Below are 15,883 nucleotides of genomic sequence, written 5' to 3' on the forward strand. Positions count from 1 at the left end.
GTGATGATCTCTATGAGGCAGTTTCTTTATGGGTCGTAAGGCATTCCTGCAAATAAAATGTCCTACTGGAAATAATGTTAGTGAATGTTTTTGCTTGACTCTGTTTCCAGATTTCTTTCAAAGGTGAAGAGGATAAGCCAATGGCCATTTTACTGCTGAAGATAGAGCCACAGCCTCACATAGTGAACCAGACCTTCCGTTTCTACCATCCTGAACAGAGCTTCCTCAAAAGGTCTATAAGGCTGAAATGTGACAACACTCTGCCAGGTAATGTTAACATCTTTGTGTACATGTTTTGTACCTCAGCATGTTTTATATTTTACCTCAGCATGTATTATACCTCAGCATATTTTATACCTCAGCATATTTTATATTTATATCTCAGCATGTTTTGTGCCTCATCATTGTTATATAACTCAGCATGAATATCCTCATTGTGTCTCTGTGACCATCAATACATTCAAGTTTCATATTTACGTCAGTTATGAGCTTGCCTCTGTGAAGTAAAGGAGCATTCTTGTACTTCCCATGTTGTCTGCATTAGAGTTGGAGTTTGCTATCATGCATATAAAGGCATATACAAATGTACATCCTCTTTGTATCTCAGCCATTCTCTTTTTTTGTAGGTTGTAGACACCAGTTTTTAGTGGGTTTTATAGCAACAATGCTATTGGTCATTGTGAACAATATTTCACACTTTACTACCTTAGGTTCAATTTTATGTTTTATGTTTATTTCTCAAGCCAGGTTTATACTTGAATTAAGAAACTGAATTATTATATTCATCTCTATTAGTACCAAATCCATACAAACAAAGGAATGTCATTGTGACCTACATTTATTATTTTATTAGAGTAGGTTACATTTTTGTATTTAGCTCATGATCACTGTTTTTTGTGGGCATACTATATGCATACTGTTATACTTAGAATCATGAAGCCTAGTGAGAGGATGCATATTGTTGAACACTACTACCTTACTTCAGATATATAGGAGACTGTGACCCATATTTCACTGACTTATTAAATCTTTTGTTTTCATTTCATTCTTGAAATATTACACTAGACATCTTTAAATTAGTCATATACCATTAGGTCTTTTGCATGCTGTGTACATATATATGTACTATCCTATATAGAATTAGGAACCTTGGTTAGGGAATGCATCTGTTGTAGCTACTCCCATATCACCTGAGAAGTCACAGTGCCCTACATTTTATGCTTCACTGATTAACTGTCTGTGTATAATTCATAACCACTTAAATTTTTCCATGTATGTACAGAAGGCCCTTTCTGACCAGTGCACATGGAATAAAAATACTTATTTGGTGTTAAATTTTCCATATTAATAACCATAAATTGTATATTTTAAATGGTTACCTTTAACAGGTAAACTGTGTATTGCACATATGAATGAGTATAGGAATTAGATGAATAGACTACTTATTTTTCAGCTGCTGTCTCAGCCATAGTGGCTAATCTTGGAAATTACCGATGCATTAACTATGCTTCTAATTTTGGCTGTCACTCCAAGTTTACTCAAAGCCTGTGACATTGACTGCCTCAGTAAATGTTAGCTTAAAGCAGTGGACAGTGATATCAGCTTCCAAGCTAAATTTTAAAAACTATAGATTAAAGAAAGGCAGAATATTTTTATTGTTTTTATGTTTTATTTTTATGCCCAGTAATGGTATGCGTGTATGGTTTTATGGCATATCAGCACAATAGTAGCTATATAGTATGGATTAAAAGTTAATTTTCTAAAAATGTAAAGACAAAAATTATTGCAGAAACATTTAAGCAGAAAAGGGGCCAGCATTTTGTTGTCAAGATTACTTTAGTCTGGCTTACTTACAGCATGATAATTTAAGTTTACATTACCTACCGAAGCATGCTAAAAGGTTTTTAAGTCAAGCCATGCAGTCATTAGTTACATTTTGGTTTTAGGCAGTGTGGTGGAGCGTTTGTGTTGCATCAACACATTTTTAATCAGTGTTTATTAATTCATAGAAAATTACAGAGACATCTTGAGAAATAAGGACTCCTTGGCCAAAGTATCCTTAATTCTAATGGGTTCTTATTGAACAGATGAGAACTTTCATATTGCGGACTGTTGTTGTTTGTTTTGTGTTTATGAAAACTTATTTATGGCCAATTCATACTACTTGTTTTATAATACTTACATTTCACAATAAGTATGTATCTACACACATATAAAGTTTTTGTTCATATTTGAAAATTATCTTACATAATTTAAAAAAAATGTAATTTTAAAATTCTTGAGTTGCACAGAACCTACACCTAGACTCACTAACATGTAGCCTTACAAGAATATTGATGTATTTTAATGAAGGAAAGTGTTTGATCAACTAGTTTTACTGACTCAATACATAGAATAAACTCAGTAAGGGTCACCAATGCAGATACATTTAATTTTCATTTGGGCAAGAAAGGATAATAGTTTAGATTTGGGATATGGTGTTTAATTGGAGACAAGGCCATGTTTCTCAACATATAATATACTGTTATTGTTAAAGAGTAAATTTGGGTCAGATAAGCTTTTGGTATGGTTCTGTATCTAGCCCATGTTGTCCATCATCTGTCATCCATTAACCTTTGTCCATCATCCGTCATCCATTAACATTTATCCATCATCCATTAACATTTATCCATCATCTGTCATCCATTAACCTTTGTCCATCATCCGTCATCCATTAACATTTGTCCATCATCTGTCATCCATTAACCTTTGTCCATCATCCGTCATCCATTAACATTTGTCCATCATCTGTCATCCATTAATATTTGTCCATCATCTGTCATCCATTAACCTTTGTCCATCATCCATTAACATTTGTCCATCATCTGTCATCCATTAATATTTGTCCATCATCCATCATCCATTAACATTTGTCCATCATCCATTAACATTTGTCCATCATCTGTCATCCATTACCATTTGTCCATCATCTGTCATCCATTAACATTTATCCATCATCTGTCATCCATTACCATTTGTCCATCATCTGTCATCCATTAACATTTATCCATCATCTGTCATCCATTAACATTTGTCCATCATCTGTCATCCATTAACATTTGTCCATCATCCATCATCTGTCATCCATTAACATTTGTCCATCATCTGTCATCCATTAACATTTGTCCATCATCTGTCATCTATTAACATTTGTCCATCATCCATCATCCATTAACATTTGTCCATCATCTGTTATCCATTAACATATTCTGTTTTAGCTTCTACATTGTTTCATTTGAGTTTTTAAAGAGTCGACCTTTCAGTTTTGTACAGATGATGCTGATATGGCATCAGGTAAGGCCACTATTTCTAAAGAAAGCAAAACCATTTCATGACAAAGAAGCTTCAATGACAAATTCTAAGAAAAACTACTGGAAAAAAGTTAAGAAACATTTAAACACATTCTTTTATCAAATCACTAAATTGAGTCAAACCAGATTTGATTGAAAGCAATCTGCCTTGAATGTCTTTTAAGTATGGTAGTCCCTTCATGATTGGCCCTCCTGACTAGCTGCCACCCATTTGTTATGGTCAGAATCTCTTGGCACTGATGACTTTATATTCAAAAGTACCCCTCATAAAGGTCACCCCACTGACGTGACATGTGGCCAGCATATTTTAGTACAAAATATTGAATTTACCCCTCACAAGTGGCTTTGTTTTTATTTTAATACATGTCCATAACCAATATTTAATACATACAGTAAGTTAAACCTGATCATTTTAACTGATATCTGTTTCCTGATGTCAGATTTTCATTACTGAAAGAAGTGTTGGCTAATGTACATGTACCACTAGGGTTAATATTATATCATTAATGCTGACATTTACAGGAAATGGGTTAACAATGTTGTGATAGAGTTTTGGGTTTCACCCAGAGGTCGAATACTTTTTCTTTTATGATTACAAATGGATGTAATTATCAAGATCATAGCTAAGACAAAACAGGGTATCAGACAAAGACCGAAAAATCATGTGACAGTACATGTATCACTTCCTTTGAAAACAAGGCATTTTGACTACTCTACAAAAGTGTTATCTGCATAATTAAATTGCAGTACTCTACAATTGCAACATTGGAATAAATCATCACAAACTTTGATGTCACATAAATAGAGAATTCATACTTTTGAAGAAAATGTAAAAGTTATTTAACTTGACAACAATGGGGAGAGTTGAAGAGTTTTTTCCAAAAAATGTTATGTTGGGAAGACTCAAATAAACAAAATCATTATTGTCGTTGTTGTTGCTGTAGGGTTTAACACCATTTTTCAGTACAAGATAGGCTATACATGGCAGCCAGTATAAATGGTGGAGGAAGAACCCAGGAAAATCCCATAAAGGAACCAAATGGCCCATGAGAAGATACTGGCAAGTTTTCTCACATACCCACATTGGCCGAGCCCAAGACTCGAACCCACACAGACAGAGGTGAGATGTCAGTGATCTGTAATGGTGAGCATTTTAGACCACTCAGTCACTTGGGCCCCAAACAACATTTAACAGATAAGGAGAATATTCTGTAGCAGTGGGAAAATGGAGTGATAGAAAGAGAATTATTTTAAATGCCATGCAATGTATGTTCTAGGATTTAAATGACATTTTTAAAAGGTTTAATATATACATTGTGCATGCTGACAATACCCAACTCACATTTCACACTTAAGAATAAGAACTATTAATTTATATTGATTAAAAGAAGTCCGTTCTTAAGACAAGAAGAACCTTTTAATAATTAATGCTACTTTTTTATGCAGATATTAAATGATTTGAAGTTATATATAGCTTTCTCACTACATATACATATACATATACATACTTCTCACAAATATAGTCCCTCTTTGGAAAGGCTACCCATCTTGTACGGCCACTGTATAAGAGGGAGACCACTGTAGAATCAAACTATGCTGATTTACAATCAGCTTTGGCCACATAACTGAAGTTTGAAAAAGCTTATAATGATTTTTGTTTAAAAAAATTGCTTAAACACAAAATTTGACCAAATTTAGCTGAAAAAATCCTGGAATAATTCCAGTTTCTGTAAATGGTGCTGATCTGCCAAATGTGGCTGCCATTTTTAAAGACCTTTAAGCAAGCTCTCATAAACTGCAGCAGAAAATTTGAAAACAGAAAACATCCTGGCATGAAGGCATTGTTAATTTCTACAAATAATGGTGATCTCTTTTAAAAAAAAGGCAGCTCTTATTAGAAAAGAAACACCTTTAAATAATTTGTTTCATAAAATTTGCAGAGCAGAATTGGACCAGATTTAATATAGCACATCATGGTAAGTCCTTTCAAGTTTGTACAGATAATACTAATCTAATGTTCATTATGGCCATTGTTATTAAAAACAGACAAATATTTCAACTTTCATGTAAGGACTTATTGGCTAAAGTTGAACAAATTTCAGAGAAGGGATTTTGCACAAGGTTTTTTGAATTCTTGGATAATTGATGCTGAACCACCATTCATTATGGTTGCCAGTACTAAACACATAATACTTTTTAATGTCAGAAAGGTTTATAGTAACCCAGATTTCTTGACCAACTGCCTTTGCATTTGGCAATATGTAGATATCATCCATGATGAAGGACCTCAGGCCAACTTAGACCAGTTGTTTCCGTTGTTTCCAATTTCACCATGGATAAAAGTTGTAATGTGAGAAGTTAAGTCTCTGCAGCTGATTCTTGTCAACCACATTATTGATAGTTGTATTTTTACCTCCAGGAGTCCCAGTTGGAGGGAGTGGAGTGGTACAGGCATTTATCAGATGTAGTGACCCCAATGTGATCTCTGATTCCAAGGGTACCCAGCCTGGTGAACCACATGACATCTTCTTTAAAGTCAGTATCTGCCTAGACACATTTACCAGTTGCTATTGAGTTACCACATTAATAGACATACTGCATTTTTTCAGGAGTGAAAGTTTTAGATATGGAAAATGTCAAGATTAACTTAAAATTTCTTCAGGAAGAGATTTTCTAGACATTGCAACTTGCAAACATGTTTTATGTTTCAAATTTAGTCGTTTTTATGCCAAAAGATCAATTTGATCCGGATGAAATATTTATCCAGAGTTTGTCATTCTTAAAACACTTTTCAGTCTCTTGTCGAAAATATTCATAGAATTACATAATGCAATTCTATTTACTACAATGATGTTAACAGCCAGTAGATTTTATTGAAGAAATCAGGGTTTTTGAAATAAAAACTAGATAATGGCTAATTAATATCAAAGAAGAAGAATGTTAAGAGAACATCAGTGAAAACTTTCACATGAGTTATTTTACTCTTTTATCTGAAAAAATTAAACATTGAATGAAATGTGCAAGGTTTCACTGTACCAGGTTGAGATAATTAGCTAATGCACATTTTCAAATCAGTTTGTCTAAAGATATAATTTACAGTTACTGTATAAAGGCAGTGTATCAGTCACAAAATTATTGGATGCATATTTGTCAGTCACTTAGCTGTTATAGTATATTTCTTATGGTTATTCATGACTAGTTGTTTTTTCCCACCTAGGTTCCTATTGGCTCATCCCCACAGATCAAGCGTTTCTTCATGGCAGTGTATCTTGATTCCTTCCTGTCCAAGCCTGTCCAGATCTGGCAGATTTATGCCCATGCCTTACAGAGGGTAGATGTTGCTGCTGTGGAGGGACAGACCAGTCGTTTCTCTTTGATACAAAGGTAAACCTGCTTTATAACAGGAATGTCTGTTGTTAGGATCCTGTCTTTATTTTTCATCTCCTGAATAATTCCATGGCCATACAAATTTTTTTTGCTGCTCTAGTTTCTTCTTTGAATACATTCCCTAATCACATTAACATTTTTAAGCAAACTTTGCTACCTCCTAAATCCACCCTACTGAAAAGACTAATTATTTGTCTTTTCTGTCATAGACCAAATAGACAAAGGGAAGAAACTCTTATGTACTTCCTCCTCTTGACCTCTTCTAGGTGGTGATAGTTTAAAGCTTTCACTCAGTACTATTGTATAGCCCTGCAAGACCTCCTGAAATTCATTAAAAATATCAATTTGATTTTAACCCACCCATCCAGAAGGTTTGTTTAGAGTCAAGTTATATTTCTACATCTGTATTCATCTGGTTACACACAAGTTCCTCTGGTTTGCCTGCTAAGGAAAAATACGTTAGTTTCATACACTCCCATTTGGTCCCAACATTAAAGTACATGGGTTTTCAAAAAAATTCAACCTCATTGTCACCCTGTTTTGGCTGACTTTGTCAATAGCATCTATGGCATGTCTGGAACAACATGGTAAGTTCAATTCTAATGAAGGGCAGGAACAGTCTCTTATACCTATTAGGTTGCCTTGGTTTTTCAGTGAACTGGTAAGTGTAGTGTCAGATCTTGAGTTTTCATAAATCTGAAGATCTTCCATTTTCCTAATGTATTTCTGTTATGGATTGTCAGACTGACAGCATCAGTTTCCAACAGGCATTGGATTACATCAAGAGAGTTCATGCAACAGAGGTTGGCTCATGGCAGGGTTCCATTTGCAAAAGCCTCATCTGGAAATTGTGTTATGTATGGATGCCAGCAATTATGGTTAGGGATGCTTATAACTATGCTTTGACATGGTAGGAACACGTCTGATTTGTGCAGATGTATTTAGCTTAGATCACCAATGCAGGAATGTCCAAACCAAAATACCTAAGTCATATGATTTGGTCCCTCTGCCCACTCCGTTTTCTGAGGTAAGCTACCACCACAGAATCCAGTATCAAACAAACAAATCTTTTGTAAGGTTGGTCATTCCAGGCGTGAAAAGCATTGACTAGAACCTTCATTCATAGAGGGGTGATATTTAGGTAATGGGTAGAGTTTCTTTCCTTTGTATGGTGTGTGTGTATATATATATATATATATATATATATATATATATATATATATATATATATATATATATATATATAATACAGAAAAATGACGAATCTGTCATCTTTTAAGGAGGGCTGGATTAAAAATATTGCAAGTTTATTTTCATAAAATTGTGAACAGATAAGTTGTTCCCAAGAAATTTAATTGACTAATAAATGTGTTTTTTATGGCGATAACTACCACGTTGTCTCTGGATATTCACATTGTTTTAGGATATGGGGGGGGGGCATGAAAGATCCCACATGAACTTTTGGAGATAAAGGTCAGAGATCAAGGAAAATTTCTAAAGATAACTGATAAAGGATCCTTAGAGACAGAAATGAGTGATGTGTGTACCATTTTATACTTTTAAATCCAGTTTTCATATGTTCATATGTTTAAAGGTATTAGCCTTTAGTTTTTTCATTATGACGACTTTGAATTTCTTCATATGTAAGCCAGTTGTAAGCAGTTGATCCCACCTTCTTTACTTATTTTTTAATACAATAACCTGTAACCTTTAGTAAAATTATTTTATTGGGATTCCTTAGTTAGGGACATTGGGGTTTGAAGTATCGGCTTGGAAAATATTTTAACTTTTAGAGTTCACTAATTGTCTGTTTAGCAAATAATTTGTTTCAATCTTTTCAGAGGAACACAGTCATCTAGACTGGTTAAGTGCTTCTCATCTCATCCTCAAGAAATGTCATTGTACCCAGAAGAGCAGTTTATGTTAGCTGCTGGAGCAGTGCATGAAATAAACATCGCCATTCGGCCAATGACTGAGGGTCACAAAACACTTTACCTCAATGTTGTTGATGTGGAATTTCATCAACTCATATGCTCATGGCTTATATGTGTGAATGCTCGTGCTCCTATGATCTCAAGAGCATTTGATGTCGTACTTCCAGTGGGAGGTGGGAAAGGTTCTAGCAAGAAGATTACCTACACAAATCCATACCCTCATCGCAAGAATGTCCTACTTCATACTAATAGACAGGATCTGCTTCAGTTTAAGGAATCAAGACTCGAGATAGATGGTGGTGCTACCTGTACAATTGGGTTGCGATTTGTTCCTGTCATGCAACCAGGAACAGCAGAGATCCTGGTTTTTATTAATGATGAAGATGACAAGAATGAAGAAACATTCAGAGTGGCAGCCGTGTACCAGAGAATAGTTGCAACTAGTTGAATGAATGAAATGAACATTTCACTAATATATTGTAGTTATGGACTGCATATAGTTAACTCAGGTTTTGTTCATTTCAGAGAATGTTTCTTTGATATCAGATGGTTTGACAATGGCACAGATCTGTCACAAGTGCAAGTTATGAACTCGTAGTATAATGTGTATACAGTGGTTCCCTCATATAGCATCCCTCTCAAATTTAGGATACCCTCTGGTGAGAAACCACTATAATGCTTTTTTGTGCCTTTCTTCCCCAGCACTATTCACCACTCTTCTTGCAAGTTCATCATATCCATATGGAAGAGTACTTTATAATATGGGGACCACTGTATTTACTATCAGGCAGTAGCCGAGTGACTTGGTAAACTTACAGTCAATTTATTTAATATCAAGCAGTAGCTAGGTGACAATTAAACTCCCAGTCAATATATTTTACTATCATGCAGTAGATTAGTGACTCATATACAGTCAATTTATTTAATATCAAGCAGTAGCTAGGTGACAATTAAACTCCCAGTCAATATATTTTACTATCATGCAGTAGATTAGTGACTCATTAAACTCCCATTCAATGTATTTTACTATCAGGCAGTAGCGGAATGACTCTATGATCATTTGTTCAATGTGATAGATGTTGAAAACTATATGATCTCAGCAGCATGGAAGATTTGTCAAAAAGTATGGAAATGTGATTGTTGTTGTGAAATCCAGATGCTAGCTTGACCATGTTCAATTTGTATATGGATTTTTTGTCAAGTTTCTCTGGTAAAAATCATAACAAAGAAAACTGGGACAATTTAAATAAGTAAGGGCCCTTTAACATCTAGACTAGATTGCAAGAAACTGGATTTTAGATTTGATGGCCTAGACATTTAGACTAGATGGCAAGAAAGAGATTAGATTTGATGGCCTAGATATCTAGACTAGATGGCAAGAAAGAGATTAGATTTGATGGCCTAGACATCTAGACTAGATGGCAAGAAAGAGATTAGATTTGATGGCTAGACATCTATACTAGATGGCAAGAAAGTGGTTTTTAGATTTGATGGCCTAGACATTTAGACTAGATGGCAAGAAAGAGATTAAATTTGATGGCCTGGATTAAGTATTTTCATTATATAAAAGAAGTATATGACAACCCATCTCAAAACATCAACATTATGGAAAATTACATGGTGCTGTAGCAATTACTGAAGTTGACTGTTCCCTTGATGGCATATGTCTGTTTCAAGGTTAAAAATAGTACACAATATGAACAAATGAATGAATTAATAATTAACCATTCGATTAAGAAATATTCTTTGCTACATTACTGACACAAAGCTCTGTCTCTGAATGATGTTTTTGAATTTAAAAAAGTTTGGGGGACAAATCACTGATTATTTTTTACTATTTAAAGTTGAAGTGGAGTAAAATTTATGCAGATATTGATAAAATACACAAGGCAAGTAAATGTTGCTTGTTAGATATATATTTTAATTTGCATATAAATTGGTGGCCAAATGAATGCATACTATATCATGTATTTATCTGATGAGGTTTTCAGTGTAAACATTTTTGCCAGTTTTTCAGCCAAATGTTAAGTCATTTCAACCTCACTTTACTACCAAGCACTTGGTTCTGTTTATGTGAAACACAATCTGCAGCACTGCACTTAAAATGCCATTTCCGTGTACAGACTTGTTATTCTCCTCATTGTCTTATTTATGATGATATTAAATGTTGTAAGGATCTATGAAATATGTTGGGAATTATCATGGACCTATGAGTCTCTGAGTATGCTCAATTTGACTATCATTGGTCTATCAGTCTTTGAACATGCCCTATCTATTATGGACCTATCATTCTTTGAGCATGCCTCATTTGACTAATTTATTTCAAAGATCACTTCCATATTTTCTTGATATTTATACAAATATAAATATTTTAATGTGTATTTTAAAGATTTTGGTCACTCCGTCCAAAACATCAAATTTTTAACCTTATATGTTTTAGTGAGGACTGTTCTTCTGTGATAAGTTGTACATATTAGCCAAAACATGTACAAAAGACTTAGATAATTTATGTTATGTATGTAGTATATCAGTACATACCATGTATTTTTGTTTACATTATGTAGATATGAACAGAAATGAAAAAATAAAAAACATGAAAACTTGAAAGAAAAAACGTTTTAGTTTATGCCTTGCTTTTTTCTAAGAATGTTTTGATGATGTGAACAACAAGGATGTAGTTGCTAAATAAAAACAAATCCTGTTTTATAATTATCTCTGGTTCTATATAAGTGTGCAAGTCAAAGCAAGCACATGAAGAAAGAAAAAAAAAAGAGTTAAAAAAATTTAATTTGTTGTTGTAGTAACATATAAGCTTGGAGAAGCTTAAGGACTAGCAGTGTGATTGGCAACTCAGATTAGAAGATGGGTTCTGAATTGATCTAGATTTACCATAGCCATAGAGTAACTTTTCAGCCATTTTTAAAATGGGGCCAGGATTCTTGGAATTGGGAATTTTTATGTGTAGAAAAGGCTTAATTGTCAGACTTTATATTATATGGGCACACATTTATTTCAGATATATTTAACAGGAAAAGATTCTTGGACATTAACATAATTAAGTAATCTTGGATGAAATAGTTACACTCAAGTCTGTCATTTCATTGGCATTGCTCTCAGAACATTCACACAACCACTTTTGTTTCAATATATTGCAATAATAATGAAAGGTTTAAAGTTATGTTTTATGCTGTGTAGTCAATATTGGTGATAATTGGATAATCATAAATGCCAGAACTTGCATTGCTATTTCTGGAATTCCTGCCCAAAAATATGGCCATGATCCTTGAAATTATGATTGAAAATTTAATTTTATTGTCAAATTAGAAGTAAATTGTTACTCTTTGGATATATCCAGGTTCATTGCTGTTAAGATTGGCTATTTTTTCCACTATTTCATCCAATCGATGTGTGACTAGAGGACTTTTATGATGGAAACTGTCTGATTATTGACTGTAACCTATTTTCAAGGTTGCAGTATTATGTTGCACACATTTTGTAGAGAAGGAAAAATAAGAAAGTTAGTTTTTTATAGATAGTTTTATCAATTTAATATTTCATCAGTATTTTAATTATCTAATGTGAAAATACATAAACATAGATGTTTAAAGTGACTGTATTGAACATTATATATTTTTACAATGACTTCATCCTATTGTAGGTCATTTTTACTCATTCTGGCAGGTTAGAGAAGTTGTTTCATGGACCTGGTTAAATTTTAGGCTTGGTTGCTTTGACTCATTAAAATCCTTGCTTCACCCATTATAGGGAGGTGCAGTAGCTCAGTTGGTAGAGTGTTAAACTTGTGACCCAAGGGTCAGGGGTTCAATACCATTCCGAGTCAGTTGTCTCCATATGTCTTTGGGACAGCACTTAGCTCCCCTTTCCTTTGCATGAAGTAGCAATTAATGTGTTAAAAGTACCGTTAAAACCAACAACAAATTTCCCCGTAATTTCTCTACCAATTAGTATGGTAAAGAAACATGAATTTTTGTTCTGATTGCCAATTTTGTACACATAAACTGGGAAGTATGGCATCGGGAATGGGCAGATTGCAGCATAAAAATGAGCCCAGTAAAATCCGACATAAAATTGCTCCAGGACCTTTGTAGGTCACATTATTAGTGAACTGTTAACCTGTGCTGATCTTGAAGAAATTGACCTTGGTAATATAAGTGATATATATCAAGTAAAACATTTTTACAGTCAAACCTGCTATAACAACCACCTACCTATCTATAAGGACCACATGTGTATATAAAGCTCAAATCTGTTTAGTTAAATTTATACATATTATGTTTTACCTGCTTATATACACTACCTATTAATATGGAAAATTTACTGACCCATATTGGCTGTTGTACTGTAGTCGTATTGTATAATGTGGGACTTAAGACAGCCAACTTTCATCATAACATAGATTACATGTAGAAGTGACTGAAAATTATGGTTTTTGAGTTTTGATAATGTATATGAATGACTATTTTTGATAGCTATTGAGGCAACATACCATGAGAGTTATTGCTCAAGTTGCAGAAGGTGAAAGACTTACTCTTTGCATCTTGCACATTGAGCCAGCCTTAAGTTTTATGTTGATATAAAATGTAAGCAACATGAAAATATATCATGTAGGTGACAAAATAACTCAATGCTGGCTGCAAACATGAACATTTCATTAGACATGAGCACTCATGCTCGAGTTATCCAAAATTATTCATTAAGAATATTTACTCTTATTTGGTGGGATACAATATACCATTGTAATATTGTTGGTTGGTCAATAGAATGGGGTAGCAGGATTTTATTTAGTCTGCACTCTTGCCACAATCACCTTTTTTCTAATTTGGCATAATAAATTCCCTTCATGGCACCCACAGGTACATAAAAAAGACTAAAGTAAATAAATATAAAAGATTGTTAGAGGTGATCTTAAACTGAATTGAACACATCAAAAGCCAACTGAATAGAGTGTACTTAATGCCAAAGAAGCATAAAATGAGCAATTTCATTGGTTGACAGAAATGTCTTGCAGAATTTTGTAGAACTTGAATAGTAACTGAGATTGCATGATCTGACAGGGGTCGGCAACCTATTTTACTTAGTGACACTTTTTAACCAGATTAATTTCAAAATAAACGTGTGCCACAAGTGAGAGAGTAACACTGCTAAAATGGAGATTTTTGGCTGCCCTTCACATGCCACACAAAACCTCTTTATCTGCCACCTTGTGGCATGAGTGCTGTAGGTTGCCAACCCATGTTCTATGATCATTGCTGAAAAATGTTGATGTCAAATTTTTCACAGAGAAGCCACAATAGCTAACATTCAGACTTTGCTTTATGGTGATTTAATGCTAAGCTTACTTGAGTTGAACGACATCATGCTTTTCAGCTGTTAGTTTTTGTCATCTTGATAATTATCTGAGGTAAAATTATCAAGTTATTATCAAAAGTGACAAAACCTGACATCTAGGGGACACAAAGCAGTAAGGATAATCCGATTACTTACCTCTCTCTATCATACAAGTCAACCTACTAGATAGGAAGGATTTTCAACCAAGATGAAATGTGTTCCACTTGTCACCAGCTAAAATCTCCCATGTACAAATTATATCTTTTTAATTTTGACACATCTTGTTTCCAGTATAGTATATTTATGGTATGCCTGTGATCATGTGACTGTAAACTGGCTTAATAAGGGAAAAACAATTTAGTTGCTAATTTCAAGAAGCATAAAGCAAAATCCTTTTGAATCTGTTGGCATGGTATGTTGGCTTCAATGTTTGAAGTTTGTTGACATGGATTATACTATATGTAATCAAGATCTGGAAAGGATTAAAGAGATTAATTGATCATGGTTGGATTACAAAAGTGCTTAATCAGCATAAAATAGGGTTGGTTTGGCTTCAGTGTCAAAATGTTGTTGAGATGTCTAAACATGCATTATCTCCCAGTACTAAAATGCCAAAGTCAAAATATCACATAAAATACAATGATAGATTGGCACTAGAATTTCATTGTTTGGAATCAAGTTCAAAAGGCAAGAATATGCATTCTGCCCTTCCTGTAAATCCGCTACAGTGGCAGGAATGATATTACGCATCATGTGCCTGGACACTGCCAATGTTGTAGCCAAACATGATCTCCTGTTTATGGTGGCTGATCATTTTCAGATCAAGTCACAATAATGTTTGTGGAAATTGCACAAATGTTCTCATAAAAAGGGCGATAATGGACTAAAATACTACAATGACAAATCACCATTCTGATTGCAAATCCTCCCTCACTTTAAGTCAAAACTCCTGACCAAATTTTGTAAATCTACTAATTTGTACTAAGCTAATTTCTCTGTTCTGTATGTATGAAAGTTAGTTACTTTATTGACTTAGGTACCTGATTGACAAATATCAGTGTAGTGAATTTAGAAACCGTCTATTATTCATAAGATTTCTTAATCAAACTGTGTTCATTTGTGAGGGGTAAATTTTACATATTTTGTACTAATATACTGGCCTCAAAGGTGGCCATCCAAGATTGGTACTTCTGAACACAAACTTGTCAGTGCCAAGAGACTCAGGTTTAAAAAGTGGTCTGCTAGTCCAGGGGCCATTCAAGAGTGAGGCCTCTATACTATGTCAGACTCATGAAGTCACAATGACTTGACTCTTTCTGACAGTTGATTATCAACTTTATTACCACAAATTTTCATGTTAAACCAATCATAAAGTAATCACAATTTTGTTAGAACTGAAGCATCCATGTATGTTAATTTTTAGTGATAGCCATGTATGCTGTGTTGATTTTGAGGCAGATTAGTGCTAATCTAATGAATAAAAGTATAGTCTGTTTTCACATGAACTGGCTACTTTCATGTATGTATATCACCAAATATAGAGAACAAATTATGCTCTGAAATGATAATTTTAAGGTGAAATCATTTTTATTGATGAAAACAGCCCATTGCTATTACAAATATATTTGTCTGCTTGTTTTCCACAGTTCTCTTTGGCTATTTGCAAATTTAGAAATTTCGAAACAGACTAAATTAATTACATTCCACAAAATTTAATCCACTGGTAGCTCATTTATTTATTAACTAATTTTACTGAACATATGAGAAAAGACTAATTTATATGAATCAAATATGAAGTGTCGATTCCAGAAAGTTCTAAATTCCAGCATTCCAGCTTTGAAAACTAAATAAGAGACTGCAGTA

General features: G+C 33.8%; 1 protein-coding gene across 2 annotated transcripts in view; it reads left to right on the forward strand.

Annotated features, from left to right (window-relative positions):
- LOC149781457 (nephrocystin-4-like) overlaps positions 1-11,285 on the forward strand; it is a 95,974-nt gene extending 84,689 nt beyond the window's left edge. For both annotated transcript variants that reach the window (XM_089935544.1, XM_089935545.1), the window contains 4 exons: positions 111-267; positions 5,770-5,885; positions 6,568-6,734; positions 8,579-11,285. In XM_089935544.1, the coding sequence (XP_089791670.1) occupies positions 111-267; positions 5,770-5,885; positions 6,568-6,734; positions 8,579-9,119 (981 nt within the window). In that variant the 3' untranslated portion in view covers positions 9,120-11,285. The remainder of the gene's footprint in view (positions 1-110; positions 268-5,769; positions 5,886-6,567; positions 6,735-8,578) is intronic.
- Positions 11,286-15,883: the final 4,598 nt, after the last annotated feature.

Source organism: Sinohyriopsis cumingii, chromosome 15 (assembly GCF_028554795.1).
Source record: "Sinohyriopsis cumingii isolate HCF-2022 chromosome 15, ASM2855479v2, whole genome shotgun sequence".
Taxonomy (NCBI): Eukaryota; Metazoa; Mollusca; class Bivalvia; order Unionida; family Unionidae; genus Sinohyriopsis; species Sinohyriopsis cumingii.